Consider the following 23366-nt stretch of genomic DNA (forward strand, 5'->3'; position numbering starts at 1 on the left):
GGCCTGTACACTTGGTTTGGCCTTGTTTGCTCAACCACCCACAAACCCCCCCCCTGATCCCGAAGAAACGTGATACATGCCATAAACGACCATCATTTCAGACACTTCATGATGAGAAAAAAAAAAGACAAGACCAACACCCTGCGTAACTCCACATGTTTTACTTCGCTAACGCGAACCGCTCCAAACCCACAACGCCCTGCCAGAGCCGACTCAACATCAAAAGAAGCTTAGACGATCTCGCAAAAAGATGTGCCACTTTGGACAGAAGGTACAAACTGCATTGCACTGCCACCGTCCCTCTGGAGATGCTGAAGACCGTCAGGGGCCACAGCAGTTTCTTCCCCCTCCCTTTGTTTGCTCGTGCCTCATCGTGCACCCGGCGGTGACGAGCTCTGCGTAACCTCCTCATAGTCAAGCTCCCACCTGTCCACTTCCTTGAACTTCTTGACTGCCTGTCTCAGCTCATCTGCAGACGGCATGTTTGAGCTCTCACCGCTTCCGTCACCATCGAATGTGTCGTCTGGGAGCGGTTGGAACTGGCTGCGGTCGTGCTCATCGTTGTCACTGCCTTGCTCCTCGCCCTCATTCTCCTTATCTGACGAACGCCGGGAGTAAGTCTGCTGATTCCGCCCCTTGGACTTGTTGGAGGTTGCCTGCCTGCCCTTTGGAGCCTGCGCTGAGCGTCCGCTCCGTGAGCCTGGTCGACTGGCTTGTCTCCTCCGGGTCGTCCGGCTGTCCACATACGAGAGCTCATCCTCGCCGTGCGGCATCTCTGATGTGTCGTACTCCTCATCGCTCTCCAGCCCCAGGGGGTCCCGCTGCTTCTTGTACCGGCGCTTCGGGAGTAGGTTGGTGAGATCGGCGGTTGTGAGCTTAGGAGAGGGTTGTCTCCGAGCGGCGGCCCTGCCTCTGGCCTTGGTTGCCCGTGTCTCGGCGTAGTTGGGTGAGTGTGTCAGCGAAGGGGGGGAAGAGACGTCTGAGAAGTTGTCGGCTCGAGGTGGTGTGGCAACGGATGGTCTCCGTCGTCGCTTTGCGAGGGTATGGATATCTGGCCAAACGTCGTTTCCCTCTTCTGAATCGCTGCTGGCAGGGGGTGCCATGATCTCTTCGTCGTTGATTGGTGTGACAGGTCGATCGGGGAGAACGGGCGAGGGACCAAGTGGTGACGAGAGGGACGAGAGTGAAGAGTCGCTTGCGCCATCATCAATAAGATCGATCTCGCTTGCAGCTCTTGCTTCCTCCTCCTGTTGTTCCTCTTCGTGGTCTTCTTCCTCTTCCTCCACATCAACGCGCGACATCTTCTCCGGCCTATCGCTGCTCGGTACTGCATCCTCGCTCTTGCGCTTTCTGCGCCTCGGCCCCGTCGACGCCTCTGGAGTAGCCTCACGCTCAGCTTCGAGCTCAGTTTCAGGTTGGGTCCTCCGTCTATTGTTGAGCGGCGTCGACTCGGCCTCGGGAAGAAACTCGTCCTCGTCCTCGCTCTCCGAATCAGGCTCCTGACCCGTCCCAGCCTCTTCCGGTCGGGGCTTCCGCGCGGTCCCCAGGATACTCGGCTCTCGCGCGCGTCGTTTGAAGGCTCCAAAGTGGAGCGTCGAGCTGATGCTGGGAGTGTTGCCGCCACGACTGCTTGGTCTGATCGGCGGGTCGTTTCGGCCGATGATACTGGATTGACGCGGCCTGTGCTTGAAGTTGCTCAGGTTCAGCGATGATGTGTCGGTTGAGCGCATTCCTCCTCGCTCGCCATCGCCATCGTCATCGAAGCTGTCATCGAGATCGCCAAACACGCTGTCCGCCAGATCCAATCCCGTCGTGTCCCTCCGATTCGTGGGCGTGGCCGTAATTCGTCGTCCACCCTCAACTGAGCTGCCCGAGTCTTCATCCGCAGCGTTCTTACCGCTTGCAGAGGTTGGGTCCTCATTGGCCAGCCTGTCGAGCGCCGCATCGCGACGTCGGCTCGTAGCCAGAACCGCCTGCTCGTCAGTCACGCTAAGGCGGGCACCAGAAGCTCGTGTCGTTCGCCTTCGCCCTCTCTCCGGAGACTTGTCCTGGCGGGGAAGTTCGTTGTCGCTCGGGGCTTCAGCCTCGGGTGTGGGAGATCGTGCAGCAGCTTTCGCAGATTGTGCGGGCGCGCGACGCGCTCGTTTAGGGCGAGGCATTGTTTGATTGTGTGTTGTTTCGGTGTGGAATACGTGCGTCAAGGCCCTTCCGGGATAAATGATCGAGGTGCGGCTGCGACCAGCCTGGAGCTGTCCCAGAGACTCAAGTTTGCACTTTTGGGGGAAGCGGAGGTGCGGCAATGATGATGATATTGAGTGTGCGGGAGAGAAACACGCCAACGGGACGCGACGCGATAAGAGCTGGTACGTACCTTCCGTGAGTGGATCCACAAAAACACCGGGTGCTTGGACCAAGTCCCGGAGCTTCAATCTCAAGATCGGCGTGGAAGGAGCCGATCGCGCATCAATTCTCGTACCTTGCATTTGGACTCATCCGTCTTATCACGACATAATGTCATCCCCAAGAAACATCCCATCCACTTCTTTTATAAGCGCATTTCTGAAAACGGTATATGTTACACATGCTATGGAGATATCGTGATAAGCCCTAACCGGTCTATCCAAATAGACTTTTCTCTTCATGCCTCTGTTCATACAAGATTCCATTCCCTATCGTACATTTCATAACAAGACTGGCCGATTTATGTCATTAAATTAGGGCCTGTCCCTTGAACATGCTGTGCTTGACCTCTGCAACCACATCCTTTCTATCATCGTTGCCCACGAGTACAATGCCACGGCCTCGTCGTCCCATTCGTCCGGCACGACCAAGTCGGTGGATAAAGTCGATCGTTGTGTGGGGGACGTCGTAGAGAATAACGTGTCGAACAGCCAATGTGTCGATGCCTCTCGAAGCCAGATCCGTGACGACAAGAACCCTTACGTTGGCAAGGGATCGCTGGCGAGATGGGCTGGGGGGAGTGGGGATCCTCAGGGGCTCGGGGGACGTGAAGGTCTCAAGGACTTCGCCGTGGCGTTTCTCAGGGGTATCCCTGTGGAGGGCTTCGGCATTGATACCCTTCTCTCTGAGGTAGGCAGCTAGCTCTTCCGTCTTCTCACGTTCGTTGACAAACACCATGATGCGGCGAACGTCAACTTCACCCTTGACGGGGCCCTCGTGGCTCGCAGATTCGCGACCGATTGAGTAGATGGCATCCGCACAAGCGAGATCCTTCTTGTTGCGGTAGGGGTCCTTTGAAACATCAATGACACCAAGTTGAACACGTCGGGGGATGGCGTGAAGATTGGGAGTGGTGATTCGAGTCATCTTGGGGTAGTTGGTGGCGAGGAAGTTGTTGAGCTTTCGAGGGATGGTGGCTGAGCAGCAAACAAACTGCTTCAGGGACGGCGATGCCCGCTCAATGATACTTGTCGTAACAGGAGCGAAACTTCGGTCAAAGAGCGAGTCCGCCTCATCGACAATGAGATGAGTTACCCGTGAAAGGATGTTGGGATCCGAGTCGGCAATGGATGCCAGAAGATGGGGAGTTGAGACGATGATGTCGACGCCCCTGGGTCCGTATAGGTTGCGCTGGATCTGCTGCGGCTTCAGATCAGATGACAAGAGCTCCGTCTTGAACTTGGCCACATGAGATATCGACTTGGACACCTTTGTAACCTGGTGGGCGAGCTCCGCCGTAGGGACGAGCACAACAACCTTGGGACGAGCCATGGTGGGGTGAGGCTCGTCAAAGGCCTTGTATTTGGACTTGCTCGCCAATTGCCGCTCCTTCTCGGCCTCCCACCGCTCCCTGTAGGCCTTGATCTCGGGGTCCTCCGCTTCCGCCATCTTCAAGGCGTCAATGGCTGGAAGAAGGTAGGCAAGAGTCTTTCCAGAGCCCGTCTCAGCGGCGAGCAGAAAAGACTTCATCTCAGTCGACGGTCTCTTCGGATCCAGTGGGCCCTTCTGTCCCAGGAGGGCGGGGATTGCGAGTCTTTGGACGGGAGTCGGCTTGATGTCGGTCATGCCCTTGAAGAGCTCGTCGTTGACAGCCGCCTGGAGGACGGGGATGAGGTCGAAGTTGTCGAATGACTCGTACTCGGTCATGGTTTCCTTCATTATCGTGCGCTTTCCATATGAGACGGTAGCTAGGGCGCGCTGCATCTTGAGCGCCTTTCGATCGTCTCCGTCCCTGTCCCTCGAGCCTCGCCTACCATCTCTTTCCCTATCTCTTCCCTTGCTTCCTTTCGCATCCAAGGCACGCTGCCGTCCGGCCCTCCGAGCGGGATCGACGTTGGCATAAGTCCGGTTCATGCCACCAAAGGGGCCCGGGGCGTCTCGGCGTCTTCGTCGGTCATCTCGAGATGGTGGTGCTTGGTCAACTCGGTCGGAGAGAACCATGCGAGAGGGGCGAGCCTTTGCGCGTTGTGACAGAAAGCGCTGGGCTAGGCATGGTTGCAATGACGCTCGAATCGCGGTAGCCGGGCGCGCCGTGAATAGGCAAAGCGAACAAATTGAGTTCGCTGCCACGCGCTGCATCGTGACGGAGAATTGATGTTTGTCTGTTGCTCGTCTGTACTCAGGTGGGTAGGTGGGCAGGTAGTAGGTTTTTTTTCTTACAAGGTCGGTCATCGGAGTTTTTTCGCCGATCAGTGGCAAGGTACGTACCCCAGTTGAATCCTGCCTTCAACAGTCAACTTCAGAAAATTAACGACTTCACCTTGGAAACAAATTCAAGATAAGTTAAAGATAAAATAATGAGATGTAGCTCCGATTCTCCTTGCAAGTTGCATAGCTAGGTTATGTGAGTTGTCCGTTCGACCCGACCCTCCTACCGAAACTTCGTTTGCGCCATTCCAATTGATTCCCACCACCAAAGGCCAAACCAAACCTTGACCCTTTCATATTATCCCCTTAACTATACTATACCTCCAAGCCTGTTTGACAATCACGATTGAATCGCATGGCTGGCCTACTAATCAGAAGCTTGCCACCATCCTATTCCAATAGCGACTGCGAGTGCCCCGGTCGTAACGATCCTGTTCATCAATCAGCCAGATTCTTCCCCAGGCTTTATTCTACTCACATGGGTAGTACACTCCCGCGGGAGCTTCGAGACGGCTCTCCAGCGGGCGATGCCCCATTAGGCGCTTTCCCCTTTTCCGAGGCCGAAGCAATGGGCTCGTCTTGAGATGGGGGATCAAGTGTTGGTTTTGAGCTTGCGGGGGTTTGGTCTTCCACGGATTTGTCCGCTTGGCTTTCAGCCTCTTGGGCACTTGCAGCTGGTGACGTCTCGCCCGCAGCGGCAATGCTCAAACCCGTGCCGGAGTGACCATTCTGGGCCTCATAACTTTCAACTTGAGACACTGACAAGCTTTCGTTCTTCTCTTTGGGCTTTACCTCTGAGGTTTTCAACACCACAGCTTCATCTTCCTCGCTTGGAGGTGACTTGAAGCCAGCATCTGTCCCCTTGGGATTTTTGAGACCGGGCAACGAGACGACAGGGGGGCTCTGGGGCTTTCTGTCACCTGGAGGCTTGGGCTCTTCGGCAATTGAACCCAGGGAGACTGCCGATCGAGTCCTTCCAAAGCTGCTGTGGGACAATCTGCTTTCTCGCCTCCGAGTAGTTGTGGGACTCAATGGGGCAGGAGAAAGGCTCAATTCATCGGCCGAGTCGAGGCTGGTTCTTCTCGAAGAAACCACACGAGGCGAGGACGGGATGTCATCAAGGTGGGTTTGATCTTCACCGAGGTGGGTTTGGATCGTCCGGAGGGCATCTAGGATCGAGCCACGGTCTGAAGGAAACTTCTCGAGCGTGGGGTCGTTGATGTCGATGTCAGCCATGTCATCCTTCTTGAGCTTGTGTTTCGAATGCTGCTCTGGGCTATTGCTCGCACTCGGAACAGCCTCGTGGTCTGAGTCGCCATCTCCAAAATCATAGGCGCCCAAGCATTCGTGCGCAAACAGAGGCATCTTTATATCATCGGATTCATCCTTAGTATTGTCAGCTGCCTGAGAGGTCGGGGCCGGCTGCGTGTCATGTTTCACGTTGATCGCTGGGGTGTTGAGGCCAGCGGGAGCGATCTGCTCCTCGGTGGAAGGCTCGGGGACGTTCAATAAGTTGTTCTGGTTCCCGGAATCGTCGGTTACTGTAGTCACAGGTCGTCAGACAAGCCAATTGTACGATGAATCGGATGCAACTCGCCGATGGGATAGTTTTCGGCCAGAACCCACCAGTCGCCATGTCCTATGCGGAGCTTGAACTGGTAGTCCTGGTGCGCCTCGACTGTGACCTTGGATCGGAAAGTGTGCTCTCCATCCTCACCAGTGGTATATTCCATCTCTTGGAGCTCCCATTGTGGATCGGAGAAGGAGCCGGCGAGGAAAATGGGAGGTGAAGTTCCTGGCTTTCTGTAGGTGATGGTGGAGGTGATCTTGGGCGACATTGTAGGGTGTGATGGGGTTCCTCTATGGCGGGAGCGACACGGAAGAGGTTGCGAGCAGTCGCACAACTCAATCTCGGAGTGGGAATATCGAGTCGCAGCAGAGCTCCAGGAGCGAAAAATAGGTTAAAGGAGGAAATGGCATTAGCGATGATGTCGTTTTGCGCTGGAATCGAACGATACTAGAGGTAGGTAGGCAGGGATGCGCGAAGGGACTGGACGGGTTGGGATATTCTGGGTATGTACTGTATTGTACTGTACGAAGCAAGGAAAGGTCCTTGACGGATAACACATGGCAGCCGCCGACGGGTGACGCGTCGATAGCTACGAGGTAGGCGCGAAGTCAAACCTGACTCAGATCTACAACTGGACTAGGTACAGTGTCCAACCCCGCACCCGTCAGAGCGGCGGTCTGGTGCTGTCAAGGCGACGTCGATACAAAGTCTTGCGCCTCCAAAGACAGTGCCACCCGACAGCTTCCAAGGGAGAAGAGAGAATGCATCATTTTGAGGTCAAGGCGGGCCAGGTGGTGGTCTGTGCGCCCCCGCATTCCACCATCTCGAGCTCCATCTCAGTCATGATATGATTGACCAATGGGTTTGTCAAAGGGCATTCCGATATTTGAGGGTTGATGATGGAGGTGGTCATGTAGATTAGCATATATAGACATGGAAGTGAACATAAATATCACCTATTGTTGTGACCCACGTACCTCGACTTGTTGTACTGTTGAAAGCGCAAGTGCAGGTAGAGATCTCACAGATGTGAATCTACACTCCACCGCCCTTTTTTGGGCGTCAGCCAACTCTTGTCAGGACCTCTCCGAGCACAACACACCGTCTTTCTTTGACCAAAGCGGTGGCCGATATTGTTATCGTTGCAAGTCGAAAACGCCGGAAGGGCTTTCTCTCGGTCATGGAAACTTCGGAAGCCGTGTGGCGGTCCAAGTCCGGTTCCACGACCTGACAAATGCATGATGGGGTGGATAGCTTCCCAAAGAGTCGCCTTGCTTTTGTTACTGGCCTGTTGCATAAGTAGATAGTTTCAACACACACAAACATGATGAAGCATCATATCATGGCAGCGGAATGGTCTGAATAGATCTACCTGTTCTTATGCATAGCAGCCCACCGCGTTGGTAACTCTGAGCACTTGATTGTGTAGGCAAGTCGTCTGAAGCAGCAAAGAGCCATGTTGGAGTAAACCCATGCATCTTGAGGCCAAGGGAAACCAGCATGAACCGTGCGCCCCCGCACTTCCAAGCTAGAGCTCATGATATCACCACCTAGATGCCTTCTCTCTTCGGCGTGGTCCAGGTCTACGGTGGTTTGGCACCAGACAAACAACCAGACAATCATGATCATGATCACGACCATGTCCTCGTACGTCGTTTCCGGCATTTGAGGCTCATTACCGGCCTCTATCTGATTGGCTTCCAAAGGAAAGGATTCTACGCCAAACGTTGTCCGTACTCCACTGCCTACGTTATCCACCAAAGAGTGCCGCCTTCGTCGGATAGCGACGAGGGTCGGGCAAGCCCCTACTACAGCCAATGGCATGGTCACCTTGCGTATCGTCCATCAGCCTTACCGCACATGTCAAATTCTCCCTCTTCTCCTCTCCTGAAATCTATTTGCAGTTGATCATGATAAGCTTCCTTGTCTGCGTCTCAGTGCTCAGCGCCCCCACTCATGAGAATTAGAAATGACGCTAAAACGGACACTCCGACCCCACGCCGGAAGCGGCTCTAAAGTGGTCGAAGATGAGAGGCCACCTGTAGTCACCAAGGAAACGACGGCCCAGATATTAGCCATATTATGTTAACGGAATCATACAGTCCTCATGTGATATCCTGATGAGTACTTTTATTTGTCATCCTATTGAAGCTCAGAACTCACAGTTGACGAGTAAGTACGTACCTCCAGTTTCATTGCGGACGGCTTGACTCTCCTCAGGCCCCACTCTCCGGAAAGTGGATGCAGGGACCCAACTCACCCAGGACGAAAAAAAAACACCTCCAGCGATTTTTGGTGGAGGCCAAACCAAACTCTGACCTCATCGATCGCAACCCACGCTTGAGCGCATGCTGTAGCATCGTTCTAGTCTACTTCAGAACACCGGTCTATCTCTCCTACTGTGTTCCTTTTCTCTACTTCTGCCTCGGTCCCTTCCGTCTGCTGTTTGAGCGTCCCAGGCAACCATCCATCCATAGCTTCGTTTCGACGAGCCGCCGTGAACTTCGCAGCTCCAGCACAACCGTCACATCGCACGAGCGTGTCCTCCCGCAGCTTCTAGCCATGTCTATTCCGCCTCAGCTTATTCGCGTCAAGCGAAAGCGCGACGATGAGTCGCCCGTGACTTTCCTCCGTATGGTCTTCCCCTCCTCCGTGCCTTCGCTATCGCGGTATCTTACTCTGAGCAGAGTTTGACGAGGGCGCGAAGCGTCATCGAACTGGGAGTAATTGGGTCTACCAGAGACGACATGCCGATCCTCAGTCTCCCACCGAAGCCCCTGCGAGATCCTTTCACGATGTCAAACCCGTCATCCATGTGTCCGGTCCCGATGGTGACGCTCCTCGGACAAAGGCAAAGGTCGCCGTCAAGGCACCGGCTCCTCCTAGCACCGCCTCTTCGTTGAACACGGCACCCGCCGATGACTCCAAACTCGCCGAGCCACGACGTTTCCACATATCGAAGAAAATGATGATGACGGCTACCGGAAATCAGTCTTCCATCCCTGGCATGAAGAAAAAGGGGCGTTACGGACCCGCCGTGTTCGTTGAGCGAGGTCGTGTCAAGGCCAGTCAGCGAGCTTCACGAGCTCTCGAGGCAATGCGCGCATCTGCAACGCCGCCGCCCGATCAGCAACAGCAAGATGCAACCGCGGCAGTAGATCAGAAGGCAACGGAGCCGCGCTTGAAGAAACCAGGAGTGAGGAGTCGACAACGCTCTCCTATGCCGGATCCCAATGCGCGGGCCCCTCTGCCGGTCTCCGCCATGAACCCTCACAACCAGGACATGTCGAGGATCGCGGCTGACATGAACGACTGGGTCATGAAGGAAATCGGCGCAAACCTCGAACAGATGGAGAACGAGAAGCGCAAGGCAGTGCAACACAGGTTCAAGCCAAAAACCCCGACAAAAAGTTATGCTGAACGCCATCCAGAAGTCGTGGCCAGTACCCCTGAGCCCAACCAGATGGATACAGCCATGAGCGACGCGAGTGATATGGATGATGATGACTGGGTCATTGAGGAATACGTTCGTGTCCCTGCACATGCCATGATGGTCAACGTGGCACCAGCAGATGTCGGTGTTTTGGTTCTTGATGGAGAGGAGGATAACACCCTGTTCTTTGGCCCTGAGAACGACGAAGACGAGGAGCTTGACGAGGACGATGAGGACGAAAATGGTATGTTGCTATTTCTGGATGAGACCCCCCATTGTCTTTCAAAGGCTAACGGAGCAAACTTGTCAGCCGAGAACTACTACACGGCGGATTACCCCGAAGACGAGGTAGAGTCAGATGATGAGTATGGACGGCGCCCATACGGCTACCGCAACGGGAACGCATCCGACGACGAGGAGTTTGACAACATGGACTACGATGATGATGACGATGACATGGTCTTGGAGGGAAACGGCGACGACGATGCCACCATGGCCCGCATCAAAAACTACGTGAGACGCAGCCATGCCTTTCAATAGAACGGCATCCGTACTGTGCTATAGATTTTGAGGCGTCACACTTTGGCCCCCCTTGTTCCGCTCGATCGACGACTAAATTTGGCTCGTCCAACAAATGCAACTCCATCTGCGAGAGCACAGCCAACATCCAACCTGATATATATCATGGACAAAGCAACTCAGCTCGCCATGCAAGCCACAACGGCGGTCCCCTGGAGCCTGACGCCCTCTCCATTCGTTCAGTAGCCGAAAGTGCAGGTCCGCTGCCGACCAACAAACCCCGGCAATGTCCTTGATCCGGTATTCCCAGCCTTTCGACTTTTCCCCCCCCCTTCCAAGGCTGTAGATTATCACACGCGAGGGGGGAGGGGGGTTCCACCACACTCTTCCGAATGTTTGCTCGCGAGGAGCGGGGGCGTCATGGGGATTGCCACTCGCCCAGTACCTCAAGACGAGGAGAATGCTTGGCCTGACCCGCCCCAGCAGGCTTGCATCTTCTCTTGCCTTTTCTTGCATGTCGATGAGAGCAGAGCACCAAGCCTCTTCCACACCGGGACCTTGCATCCCCCTAAGGTGCCCCTCGCCGAGCCCACAGCCACGTACAAACACGTGCACGGAACACGCGAATCGAAACCTTCAGCCCTGCGTAGACAATCTGTCCCGTTTCAGCCCTGCACGGCTTCCTTCGACATGTCACGAGGTCTCTTGAGGAGCGGGCTGGTGTTGCAGCCGACAGGGGACTATGCACATGAACCTGACCGATGTTTGGATATTGATTCTTCATTCAACTCGATTTTCAATGGTCACAGTGGCATCTCAACGGGCACACGGCTGCAAAGGCATACACATACTGTAGACAAAATAGAATATGAATAAGATCAACCAATGACATTTTTACATGCTCACTGTGTAGCCTCCAACGCCCTCCCTTGCCCAGCCCGTTATATTCATCCCTCCTCATTAGGTAGTTTTGGATGGTCCATCATGGTCTAGTATACAAACACGTGGGGGAGCAGAGATGAGCACGATGGATATCATCGCCTCTTGCTCACTCACCCCTGTTCGGCCAACGCCAGGCCCAACATGCCTTCCCTGCCTTTCATTTCTCTTGTCTCGTCTTGTCTTGACTTGCCTTGCTTATTTTCGTTCTCTCCGTCTCTTCTTGGTACCATTGACAGTCGTTAAATATGTGGGAAACTAAAGGAAAAAAAACACAAAAAGAAAAAGGATGTGCAGTGATAAAGATGTAAGTTAGGTGACAAATGAGAGGTAGTTACATGCGCAGGAATGAAAGGTACATGGGATACATGATATTCGTGACTTCGGAACCTCGGTCATATCGGGGAATTTGGTGCAAAAACTCGGGGTAAAAGGAAATCAAAACTTCATTTCGTCAATTGAGCGGGGCCTAGGCCGCTCCGTCTTAGTTATTGTTGGTTGTGTTGGCTGCGTGTGGGTGTGTGTGTGGGTGTGTGGGTGTGTGTTGGTGGTAGTTGGTGGTAGATGTTGGCGGCAGATGTTGGTGGCAGCTTCGTTTCCAGACTTGATCTGCCTGTCTACAGCTTCAATCGTCGCTGCTCCTTTCTTCGTCTTCGCTCTCGACGTTCTCGGTATTGCAAGGCTCTCTTCGCAGCTAAGCTAGTGGTTAGCATCACCAGTTGCAATCATAGAACACAATAGGACTTACCCCAGTCTCGGGCCTTGAGCTTGAGCTCTGGGTCGACCCAGGCGTAATTCACTGCCCGCTCGGGGTACCGCTGGGCAAGCCCGAGCGGCTCCATAGGCTTGTCTTGGCTGTCACGCTCCCGGCACTTGATGCTGACGTGACGAGGCTCGAGGTCGTCCTCGTTGTCGAAGCAGAGCCAGCCGTCCTGATCCCAGATTGGTATGCGCAGATTCATGCGGTAGTACCATGCCTGAAGACCCTGGACGGTGCGCTCGGGGGTGCGGCCGAATCGCGCAGCGAATTCTTGCTTGATGCGCTGCCACTTCATCTTCTTATCATGCCAAGCGTAAATAATGAAGTCTCCTTCCTCGGTCGTGTACTTCTGGTTGATGTGTCTATTCTCACACTCGGGCGGTGGGCTCGGGTAACAGTCCATGCCTGTTTGTCTCTGCAGAGGTTGGTTCCATGCAACTGTAGCACCACCAACTTTTCCGTGAGGGTTGCTGTAGCTGCTGTAGAGACCGTAGTTGTTCTGTAGTGGCTGTCGGCTGTGGTCAACGGCCAGGGTGTATTGATCAAGGCTAGTGATGGTTCCTCGACGAGAAGAAGCATAGCCATCGGTGGCCGGGTCCTCTGAAGGGAAGTCTCTAAAGGACCATGATGGCTCAGATAGATTGAGAGACTTCAGGGGCTGCAGAACGGTAGGATTGCCAGACAGGCCAGATAGTGGGGATGGAGGAGCCCAGGAGCTAACTGGGCCATGCTTTTGAATAAGAGCCTCTACGCCCTCGTCGAACTCCCCTAGACTAGGAAGTCTCACGGGCGAGTCATCACGAGGGGAGTTGAGACGATGGGGTTCCGCAAAGGTCGCGACCTCTTGGGGCTCGGAGTAGATGCCTATCCTCGTTGTTGGATGAAAGAACTTCTCATGTGTTCTGAAGGACTTACCCTCAATCTTAACTCTTGGGCTTCCAGAGTCTGATCCTGGTGGAGTTTGCAATTGCATCGGTCGCTGGGAAGAGACATTTGCTATGACATCTCCACAGGAGCTCCCTCCGGATTTCGAGGGAGCCCCGACGACCTCGAGGAAAGGCTGAATGTTCATATTGACGATAGGCGTTCAGTAGGCAGGCAGTGCGACGAAAGTAATGCACCGGGGCTTTGTTATGATCCAGAGTTGTTTGTTATGATTCAGGCGGAAATGCGATGCCTCTTGAAGGATTCCCTGAAAAGTCGGAGAGGAGCAGGTCGAGACCCTCGGGGTTGGGCAGAGAAGTTCTGTAAGGGCAAATGTTCGTCCAAACTAGTTGCGCCTCGATAGACCAAACTCAGGCAAGGGGCAAAGGGAGAGCCAAGGGCTTAATAAATAAGGAAGGGAGGGTTTGGGCGGAGAATATTCAAAACTGCGGGTACCTTGTCGAAATATAACATTCAGAGGGAGGGGTCCTTGCTCTCTTGTACTCAGCTGGCGGGTGGGCCGAGACTCGATATCTGTGCAGGGTCAAAGGAAATCTGATCGACTTTGCTAATGCAACCTTTTTCTTCTTCTTCCGTCCGGTACCTGAATCATCGATGATAAGCCGTCCTCATCAAAGGAAGACGGGCCAGGTGATTGTCTCGACTTGCCAAAGAGGTCTGTGTGTCACCCTTGCTCGATACGAAATAGACGCTACCAACAGTCAAGCTTGTAGTTGGGTAGGTAGAGCGCCCCCATCGAGGGGGAACACCCTCCCCGCCTGCTCGAGCCTCCACCATTGAGGGGACCCAGGTGGGTTTGTTTCGAGGTGCAGATATCAGGTAGGACCGTACAGTACCTGTGGACACCAGAGACAGCTCCGTAGGTTACTGCAAGTTCAGGGTGCCGCCCCTCCGCCAGACTCTTTTGTCAACGCCTGCCAGTGCTCTCCCGCGACGGGATGATCGACTTGCTTTGCCATGACCTTGCCTGCAGGTTGGCCCATCTGTCATCCTTGGTGGAGCACTGGTAGTCGTGTACTGTATGTATGATGCATCCAAGACAACGGCAAGACGTAGGAGCAGCACGTCCAGATCCCGTCCCCAGAAGCCGGTACACCCGATGCGAGCAACTCTCCTTGGTGCTACTACACCTGGACTAAACTCATACCGTCAACCCTAACTTGCACAGAAAACAGAGAATGAGGCAAGAGAGGAAACCAGCGAAGAGCGAAGGAGTTTACGCTCGACCCCCGTAGCCTCAAGCCGGAGAGAGGGACCCGCATAGCCTGTAAGCAAGGGGAAGATAGTTAAGCGGAGTCCCCATCCCTAACTCAGGGCACACAAGCGAGCCTCACTGTATAATACTGTGCTTTATAGAGCATACTCAGCCCTCGCACTGAAGAATTCAGTCACACAGCCCCTCTCATGTTCAACAATCAACCTGCCTGGCAGCCTGGTCGAAGTTGTGAGTTGCTGAAGGCAACGATGTGCCCCCATCTCAGCCACCCTTGTCCATCTCCTCAATTGGAGTGCCGCGTCAGATTGGCCCAGCCGTCTCCATTTGACGCACATTAGATCGAACTTGCACTGTCCGGGGCCAACCCTGTCTTCCAGATCCCAGCCAGATCTTGCTCGATTGGCCCGAGATGGGTGCGAGGGGCGTCGGAGCCAGGGTTGAAAGGCCGGGGTTGCCACTGCACTGGGGCGTCCATCTCTGGCCAATCCAGCGTCACTTGACTGCCATGAGCCGGCTCCCTCGAACAAACTTTGTTTGCCCCAATAGCTCAAACTTGTTGGGTTGTGATGAATGATTGTGTGACCAGGAACCGTCCTGCTAGGACAGGCTTTGATCGGCTGCTTTTCTGATCAAAACTGGGCGATATTTGCGAAGAGTCCGTGATGCCTCTTGGCTTCAGAAGAGGAAGGTTGATTGAACAAATTGGGTGCACGTTTGCTGACAACTTGCACCTCTTCATGGCACAGACGGTGCCTATGTGCCTGGTTCTCAAACGGCAATCTAAATTGACAGCCGCCACCACTGCCACAACGGGTTCAATCTGTCCTGTGGGGACAATGTCGTCGAAACTAGACGAGCGTATGGCCATAGCGGAGGACCTGAATGACTCTGTGGGGCAATAGGCCAATGGTCCGGTTCAGTTGTTTCGTCAGCTTTCAGGAGCAAGAGCTTCTTGCCTTTTCATTTTTCACAAATTGCAGGGGCATTTGCCTGCCACAGCCATGAAGGAGAAGCCAAGGGTAAGCGTGCGCTACCAAACGGCGCTGGACATGGGTATGGGTAGTTGACGACATTGGCCAGACAAGGGGGAGGAGACGGAGTGAGAATAGCATAAAAAGGTATCGGGGGGCCAGAATCTGACAGGTATTGTCTTGGAGGTCTTGCTCCGCTTAAGCGCAGACGGCTCATGAGCAGCGAACTACGCCTGCGCAGTCCGCCCAGAGGCCTCGACAAGTCATTTTGTCCTAATAGGCGAGTGACGGCTAACTCTGCGTGTCTTGATGACGATGCAGGGCCGTCTCGGCTCCAACTTTGGAGGGGGCGCGACTGTAGCGCCTGGAGAGAAGAAATCCGGTTTAAAAGTGCCATTGTTAACAAGACGAGCCAGGGGTTGGTCTTCGTCGCTGAGCTACCTCTAGCCCATGTGTGTCTCTGTTTCCGGTCTTCATCACGGCGATAGCTCACATCCTAACGCACAGGGAGCCTTGTTGACGGTCCCTATCGCATGATAATGGGCCAGCGGATGTGGCCTTCCTAGGATCGTTCAGCCAAAGGTCGATGGACAAGCAATGCGAAATCACAATCACAATTTAATGCCTGCAGCTGGCGGCGGGCAAGAGCGGGAAGGGCCACTTACATGGTGTTGCAACATGTATAGCGCGTAATCGTGCCCGGAGCGCCGCCATGGCATCGTAGCATGGAGAGAATCCTGGAAACAGCGTGGTCTAGCAATTGCAAGCCGTGGGGACATGCGGCCGAGCGTCATCGGCTTCTCACATTGACGAATGTGTGCGACCTAGACCCGTGTCGCCAACACGGACGACATTGCTTTTGCCTATCCTTGGCTGAAGGGACGGCGGATGGGTGCACGTTGGGCCACGCCGCCACACTCTGCCAACCCCAATTCGGTAGACGGTGCAGAAGGCACTGGTGCTTGCGGGTGTTGTTGAGTGGTGGTCAGCGGCTTAAGTTGAGAGGTGACTGTTGCATGGCAGGGGCAGCGAATCGATGAATCAGGTATTGGGGGTCGCCAGCTCAGGCTTGGTGACCGCTGTTTGATGAATCGTCAACAGTCGCAAGGATAGCAGAAGATGAAGTTGGCGTATCGAAAACGTGAAGCGTCTTGTCGATTGCAGTCAGGAGGCTCTGTGCTTTGCAGCCTGAGGCACTACTGTCAATCTACCTAACCCAAGGGAGGCACGATCCATTCCATCCATTCCACAATATGGCTTTCCAAACCTAAAGGAAGGTCCTGCTCGACAAGAACCTGCCACACCTTGGGAATCGAAGCCCTCTCCAATTTCTGACATGGAAGGAGCCAATGCTTATCCTTCCTCAAACCTGAAAGCACATGACCGAAGCGCCGGCGTCTGTCGCGCTAGTTGTGACCGTTGGCTGGATGGTTCATCCTCCTTTTCAACTCCGAAGCTCTTCGGTCGCCACACATCGCATCAGCCAGAATTACCTACTCCGTCCCGAGCTGTCAGGATTGCTTTTTCGACAGCTAAGAAGCGGAACGTGAGGAAAAAAACTGCCGCTGTCTCTCTTTTTCCTACGATCCTGCCCCCTCGTCCCCCGCCATCCACAACTTCCACCTCCACCCCCCACCTCTCCGATTCCTCTCCGCCCCTAGCATCATCCACCTTCCACGTATAGTCGCCCTGACCGGCGCTACTCACGGACACTTGCGATCCTCATCCCCGAGCCGAAATCTGCTGCGGAACAGAGGTTCATGATACTAATCAAACATGACTCGGTCGACCCTCCCCGCCTCCGGCTCTTGAGTCCCTCTCGTCATCTTTGGTCGATTCTGTCATTCCTCCACATGTTCAAAGTGCGTTAGCATCGCCCACTCCTCGGACCGGGTTGGCGGTTCACACGGGCCGTTCGGTCTTTGTAGCAGTCATCTTGCCTCATTCGTCTATCCTCTACTGTCTAACTGATCGCTGGAGGCAGTGGGGAGAGGCGGCCCAGGAAACGAGCTACTGGTAACCCCAAGCAGCTGTCAGCCATTGTTAGACAGACACCTGTCTTGGTTGGAATCACGCGTCTGGGCCTCTTCCGCTAGACACTCTCTGTCTTGTGTCCAAGACCGATGCTCCGTAATGCCGGGGTGCATTATCTTGCCTCAAACGCTGTCCTTTCAGTGGGCGCTCTGGTGGTCCCAGCCAGTGGGAGCAAGATTACCAAACCTCATACGCCATGTCGCACGCAAGGCTTTGAGGCGTTGCATAACCACCAGCAACTTACACCACATATTCTCCGGAAAGCCGACTTCTGCCTTGCCCGTGTTACTATGGTCGGATCCGATGCAGCCCTATTGGTTTCAAAAAGGGGGGAAACAAGGCGTTCATCCCGTCTGCTCAGCCCGAGTCTTTGCGTTGGTGGAATTTCAAGGATCCTCGATCCTTTGTCATCGGCCAAACGACACGACAGCCTCTTCTCGCCCCCATCTCATGGTTGGACAGGGAGGAATATCGAAAATACTCCATATTGTGCTCAGGCCAATTGTTTCTTTCAGACCAGATACCTCCTACCATCTAGTGCCGACAACCCTGGCCTTTCAGCAGGAACGGCACATAGCGAGGTGAGTTTTTATCGAATTTATCACTTCTCAACTTACGGATTGATGGCAGAGTCTGCCTGCCGAGGATAACAGGTTTTGGTTCGGCTATACGTCAGGGCCCTTGTATCCCTTGCAAACTCGAGGGAGATGAATGGTCAATGGCTATTCGGTTAAGCCAAATCGTACAGTAGCTCGCTGACGGACGCTATCTCGGTTGAGTTCCCGCCGCTATGTATCACATCCGGCTCGGCCATAGACAGGGGTCACAGATCGATGGCGATCCCACTACCTTTTTGCAGACGCAAAGACTTTTTAGTGCCAAGGGTCCCGATCCGGCTGAAGCCCTTGTCCGGCTGGACAACCATGAGCACCCAAGAAGAGAGAACCCCATGTCCATCATGGCCTCATTTTTCGACGATCACCGCATGTTCGTGTCGGCAGGATCAGCAACGCAGCAGCACATGGGCATGGCCATGTGCATGGGCTAGAAGGGGACCCTACTTACTGGTCTCGTCTCCTATTCAAAGACCCGAAACATCTCTCAAACTGGCAAGTCCGTGTCACAGAACCCTGCCTCAGCTTTTGCATGTTATCACCACCTGTTCCAGACCCCAGGCAGGCGAAGACGTATAAGGCAATGCACATATGGACGGGCTTAGCCTGCATCGACTCGACTGCACCTTGGCCGGGTCTTTTTTTAGCCGCATATCGGCTGCTCACGCTTGCCTGCCGCGCCCTCCACATCAAAGAAAGGCAAGGCGGATGCCACCAGCCAACAGATACCGGGCGTCAGTCAGTGGATGATATCTGATAGCAGTGGCTGGCCGTGCTAGCATCTCGGGCCTTGGGCATGTCCCGTGACCGAGGGCTCGACGGCAGTGTTTGCTTTTTATTTCCATGACCCCCGTAGATCAAGGTTCGAGCACCTCAACCGCCCAAGCCAGCGCCACATAATCGGCAGCAACGCTCACCCTGGTGTCCAGCCCTGTTTCATCTAGGCCCGATGTCCGGGTCTGAGGGTGGCGATTACTATCTCACCAAGCCTCAGGGGAAGATCGGGAACGGCGTCGACGGTATGAACCATGTTGCGAGCGGTACAGCAGGAAATCGGTCTTGGTCGGATATGAATCTGATTCCTGATATACTACCAATCCCAAGGCCATCCTTCCTCTGGACGCCAGGGTCCGTCTGTGCGCCAGACAGTGTCTAGGGTCTATGGTACTGATACACAGCCGTCATGGCCCGTCTTCGGTCCCTCAGGCTCTTGCACGCCCACGATTGCGAGTCAGAGGCACTTGTGGGCTCCCTCTCCCTGGTGCCTCGGACACCAGGCGTCAGGTTGTTTTGAATCAGAAGCACAGTACCTCGAGCCGGGTTGTTGGGCAGAGCCTCCAATTCTCCACCGTCATCCGGAGCCTCCACTCTTATCCTCTGGGTCTCACCAGCGGACGGCACGCGTCTCGTTCCGGAGTCACTCTAGAGTTTAGAACCTGCTTCGGCCTGGGACAGCGACCCAGTTCCTGGAAACGATTCGTCGCCCGAGAACCTCCTGATTCTGGCGTCAGCACGGACCGAGATTGACGTGATACAAGTGGATGGCGGTGAAAAGCAAGCAGGTCTACCGTCTGGAGGTCATGTAGATGGATGGGCCAACTCACCATCCTCGCTCCTCCCCAGAGCTCAGGAAGCTGCAGTCGCTGTCCAGCTCGCACTGCCATGCTCCCACGGGCTGGGCCTCGCTTATTGGTGACCCGGGTTCGCCTGCAGTGCCATGTTTGTCAGGATTCTGCTGCTGCTGCCAAGGTTGGGTCAGTTGACCAGAAAACTTACCAGAACCGGCCGTGCTCGTCTGCATGCTTCGCCTGCGGTAGACGCTCAGCCCGCAGGTGAAGGCTTGGAAATCCTCCGTCTCGACGGTGTCGGGGATGTTACCCGACAGAACGCGGCCCAGGGCGATGATTACGGCTGCATGTGTGCATATTAAGGCGGCGCGCTTTCCCTCCCGATCACATTGGTCGATGATGGCTTGCACGGCCGCTGCAACTCGCCCGTACAGGTCCTGGATCGTTTCACCTCTTCTCGACGGGGTCAAGGCGGACACGTAGTCTTGGTCGTAAGCTGGAAACAGCGCCTTGAGTCGCTCGGCAGGCGCTGGGACTGGGTGGTCGAAGGGCGCTGCTCCAAAGAACTCACATAGTCCATACTCTGGGCGGATTTTGGTGGCCGCAGTGTCGAGTTTGCCTTCGGATTGTTGTCTCTTGAGCTCTACAAAGGGTGTGATTGTCTGCAAGCACCTGTAGTATGGGCTAGAGTACACGACGTCGATGGGAGGATCAAGTGTCATCAGATGCTGGCCCATCTCCTTGGCCTGCGATACTCCATGCGACGTCAAGGGAGGGTCTGCGGGAATGCCTGTGGGAGACCGTATGAAGGCGGAATAAACGCCAGTCAGAGGGTCGACGCTCCAGCCTGATCGGAACTGAAATTCGCGGTTGACTTGTTAACATGGGCCAAAGTAACAACACCATGGCCGCCTCGTAGGGTCGTCTAGGCCGGGATACGCCGTGGTTCGTGACTTACCCCGTGGCGGGTGACATATATGACCTCGAGGGACATGATGATACTACTATCAACGTGCAAGTTAAAAATCGGTGGCTCTATATTATCATTGTTGTTGTTTTTGAGATGTTGGTCATGGGGGGGCCATGATTGGTGTTGAGCGACGCAAGATCTGGTGGACCTCGGGATCTCGGTGTGAGTGAGCCACATGACGGCGCGGGGAGGAGCCTCGGCCCCACCTACCAGAAATCGGTCTCTGAAAGGGCGATGGCCAGATCCCTCATGACCAATTAAAAACTATCAAAAGAGCCTAACCGCGCGGATCGAACCCTAGCCCCCGCCGTGATTACTTTCGCCATCAACACCAACGCCGTGATCGCGGCTTCAAAGCTACCTTTTGCAAGCCGTTGCGAGCTGCCATTGCATGTTGCTGTTGCCAGCCCCTGGAAGCTGCCGTTGAAAGCTGTCATCCTTTACGAACCGTTGCAAGCTGCCTCATGACTCAAGGGGGAGCTATTTCCAATTACGAAATCTCTCAGATATGAACCTCAGGCATCAAAATTAGCTTCGCTGGCCTTTGACAACGGGCTGCCGTTAGTAACTTTCCTAATATTTACCTTTTATATAATATGGTATAGTCTCAGAGAACTAAGTGTGGTAATATAAAGATATAAACTTATTCTCCTGCAGGCTAGGAGCTCATGTGGCTCGGTTGCGAGCATACAAGCTGAAGAGTAACCCTCGCCTATCTCGCATGTTCGCATGTTCGCAAGAAGCACAGCATTGCGGCCGAGAAACTCTTCCAGGGCATTTATTCTTAGGTCTCTCTAGCCAAATAGTCGCGGGGATGCTAGAGGTCCCGACTTTAGAAGACATACTCAGCCTTGATTGTCGACGCCCTGCCGAGTACATTACCAATCGACCCAAGCTTCTTGATTCCATCATTCGATCGTCTTCGACGTGTTCATTCCGTTTCAGGTAGGTCGTGTCTAGTCGTAATTGGCCGGATGTTGAGCAGAGGCTGGGCAAGGCGAAGCAGAAGGTCAGGCTGCAGCTTGAGTTGGATGAGGACTCGATCTCAGCTGCTGTCCACACACATATTCGCCACAAGGTTGACGAGTTGGCGGAACAGAAGGATTATGGCCGCCAAACACAGAACAACATTCGGCGTCTAATGTCCCCAACATGTTTCTCTGGGTGGCATTGGTCTACCAGAAGCTGGAGGACGCACAGATGGATGTTTGTATCTCATCTACCAGTACCCGCGAGCGGAATTCAGGCAATCCAATGTTTCTAAACAGGCCTTGGGACCCCTGCCACGGTCTGCCTAGGCACCCAAGGCGTAAAGCAGCATCAGGCTGTGAAAAGCCTGGAGTGAAAGCGCCAACCCAAACAGAAGTGCAAAGCCACCATGCACGGGAATTTCTTCAGGGTCGGCCAAGCGAGGAAGTACGAGTTGCCTCTCTTCTCTCGGGGTCAGAGGCCTCCCCATCGTTTTGTCCTGTTGACAGATAAATATGTGGTGAAAGGCCGCCTCGTCCTCATCTTTTTGAGTTCCCTTTCAACATTACCTGCCTACTTACCTGCTTAAACAAACCCCCAACTACAACCAAACGGTTCTTTTCTACTTTTACTACCACAATTTCCAACTTATATCACAATGCTCAGCCTTTCTCATGGTCGTGGACAAGGTAGCGGCCGTGGAGCAAGCGCCCGTGCCGCGCTCACGCTCGAAATCCAAGAACAGCACTCCACGCAAAAGATGCGACCTTGCCGGGTCATCATGGCAGTCGATGTCAGTGGTTCGATGGGATGGCTTATCGAGACTGTCGTCGATGGCATCTCCGGAATCAACGCGGTCCTGAATAACGAGGACCTCGTCAGTGTCATGTAAGCATTCTTTCCACCTTTCATGGGTAACCCCCATTACATGACAAGGTTAACTAACTACTGTAATCAGAGACTTTGCTGAAACACAGCGAACCATCTTTGGATACTTGAAGCGATCCAGAGTTGACTGGGACAACTTGAGGGACACGCTGAGAACCGATGTGCATCGCTCCAACCGCGGAGGCCAAACTGCTCTATGGGACGCAATCGGGTATGTCCTCGACACGACTCCACGCAACAGGAAGTACAGCGTGTACAAACCCGAAATCGTCATCTTCACCGATGGTCTTGACAACTGTTCAACAAAGCACGACATCTACAGCATCCAAGAAGCCATCCGACATCCGGGCATCTCTCACGTTCACATCACCATCATCGATGCGTCTCCGGGCGGCAATCCCAAGCTTAGATTGGTTTGCGGAGAGACTGAGCATTGCTCGTATGTGCCTGTCCAGGCGTCTGAAGACGCCGTTGCGCGTGCTTTTGTAGAGGTCACTGCAGCCGTCACAAGACGTCTTACCATCTCGGTCGACCTATCAGGTGACACGATGAACGCACTGGCAAGTACATTCAATCAGTTGGCCATTGAACCTGCGGCGCTCCCTTCCACGGAGGATGGGGAGACCAGTGGTGGGAGAGGGCGTGGACGTGGACGTGGTGGACGCGGGCGTGGGCGTGGGCGAGGACGCGGACGCGGACGTGGAGGACGAGGACGTGGGTCGGGCTAACTGGAAGCTGTCCAGGTTGCCTCTTGGGAAGCGGTTCGCCCAAGGGCAGCATCATGACTCGGCTGTCATAAAGGGGCGAGATAGAATGCAAGGGAACGTGGGGGTCTGACAAGTAACGGCATATCTGAATCGCCCCTGAAATCCTGTCCTGCTGCACTTCTGTTTAGGTAGATGAGAATACATTGAGTCTTGAAACGCTTTTGGAGCCATTAGGATGGAAGTTGGTAGAGTAAAATGCTGATTATCTCAAACCAGCCTGTCCCTGGCCCATTACCATCGTATGTGCCGGCAGTGTTGTGGTGGTTGACAGCTCGTGAGTTAGCGCCGAGGCGAACAGCTGAAGAATAGACATTGGTCAAGTTTATCCATATCCAATAGAAGCTGCCTTTAGAGAGATTGGCAGCCCAGTTGCTGCAGCCAAGCTTGATGGCAAGAGGCCATGGCCAAGGAGATGCAGAAATCCTACGTCCAATCGAACACAATGCTTGCCGAGCAGCGCATGGCCATTGTCTAATTCGTTGTCTCACAGGCCACGGCCTGTTCACATCCGCCAATGGCTACACCCAAAATAATTCAGAATAACCTCGCTCTATAACAACTAGCAAAAGATATGAAACTTTTTTAATGCCTCGCA

The 23366-nt window shown here is 54.2% G+C and overlaps 7 protein-coding genes across 7 annotated transcripts; 2 read left to right on the forward strand and 5 right to left on the reverse strand.

Moving 5' to 3' along the window:
- Positions 1-368: 368 nt before the first annotated feature.
- On the reverse strand, positions 369-2486 carry NCS57_00610900 (uncharacterized protein; the record flags this gene model as incomplete). Its single annotated transcript, XM_053056007.1, has 1 exon — positions 369-2486. The coding sequence occupies exon 1, from the start codon at positions 2481-2483 to the stop codon at positions 369-371; it is 2115 nt and encodes a 704-aa protein (XP_052914962.1). The 5' UTR covers positions 2484-2486.
- A 223-nt stretch (positions 2487-2709) lies between these two features.
- Positions 2710-4539, reverse strand: NCS57_00611000 (uncharacterized protein; the record flags this gene model as incomplete). Its single annotated transcript, XM_053056008.1, has 1 exon — positions 2710-4539. The coding sequence occupies one exon, from the start codon at positions 4537-4539 to the stop codon at positions 2710-2712; it is 1830 nt and encodes a 609-aa protein (XP_052914963.1).
- A 436-nt stretch (positions 4540-4975) lies between these two features.
- Positions 4976-6446, reverse strand: NCS57_00611100 (uncharacterized protein; the record flags this gene model as incomplete). The annotated part of the gene is made up of 3 exons (XM_053056009.1): positions 4976-5039; positions 5087-6149; positions 6206-6446. 3 exons carry the CDS (start codon positions 6444-6446, stop codon positions 4976-4978), a joined length of 1368 nt encoding a protein of 455 aa, XP_052914964.1.
- A 2051-nt stretch (positions 6447-8497) lies between these two features.
- NCS57_00611200 (Iwr1 domain-containing protein) lies at positions 8498-10151 on the forward strand (the record flags this gene model as incomplete). The annotated part of the gene is made up of 3 exons (XM_053056010.1): positions 8498-8810; positions 8866-9855; positions 9922-10151. Exons 1-3 carry the CDS (start codon positions 8741-8743, stop codon positions 10149-10151), a joined length of 1290 nt encoding a protein of 429 aa, XP_052914965.1. The 5' UTR covers positions 8498-8740.
- Positions 10152-11686: 1535 nt separating this feature from the next.
- On the reverse strand, positions 11687-12901 carry NCS57_00611300 (uncharacterized protein; the record flags this gene model as incomplete). Its single annotated transcript, XM_053056011.1, has 3 exons — positions 11687-11763; positions 11818-12693; positions 12745-12901. The coding sequence occupies 3 exons, from the start codon at positions 12899-12901 to the stop codon at positions 11687-11689; spliced, it is 1110 nt and encodes a 369-aa protein (XP_052914966.1).
- Positions 12902-19031: 6130 nt separating this feature from the next.
- Positions 19032-20222, reverse strand: NCS57_00611400 (uncharacterized protein; the record flags this gene model as incomplete). Its single annotated transcript, XM_053056012.1, has 4 exons — positions 20136-20222; positions 19386-20034; positions 19214-19316; positions 19032-19104 (listed from the first exon to the last, which is right to left on the reverse strand). Exons 1-4 carry the CDS (start codon positions 20169-20171, stop codon positions 19032-19034), a joined length of 861 nt encoding a protein of 286 aa, XP_052914967.1. The 5' UTR covers positions 20172-20222.
- A 1483-nt stretch (positions 20223-21705) lies between these two features.
- NCS57_00611500 (uncharacterized protein) lies at positions 21706-22732 on the forward strand (the record flags this gene model as incomplete). The annotated part of the gene is made up of 2 exons (XM_053056013.1): positions 21706-22004; positions 22075-22732. Exons 1-2 carry the CDS (start codon positions 21775-21777, stop codon positions 22730-22732), a joined length of 888 nt encoding a protein of 295 aa, XP_052914968.1. The 5' UTR covers positions 21706-21774.
- Between the last annotated feature and the right edge of the window lie 634 nt (positions 22733-23366).

The sequence above is a fragment of the Fusarium keratoplasticum genome, chromosome 4, assembly GCF_025433545.1.
Source record: "Fusarium keratoplasticum isolate Fu6.1 chromosome 4, whole genome shotgun sequence".
Taxonomy (NCBI): domain Eukaryota; kingdom Fungi; phylum Ascomycota; class Sordariomycetes; order Hypocreales; family Nectriaceae; genus Fusarium; species Fusarium keratoplasticum.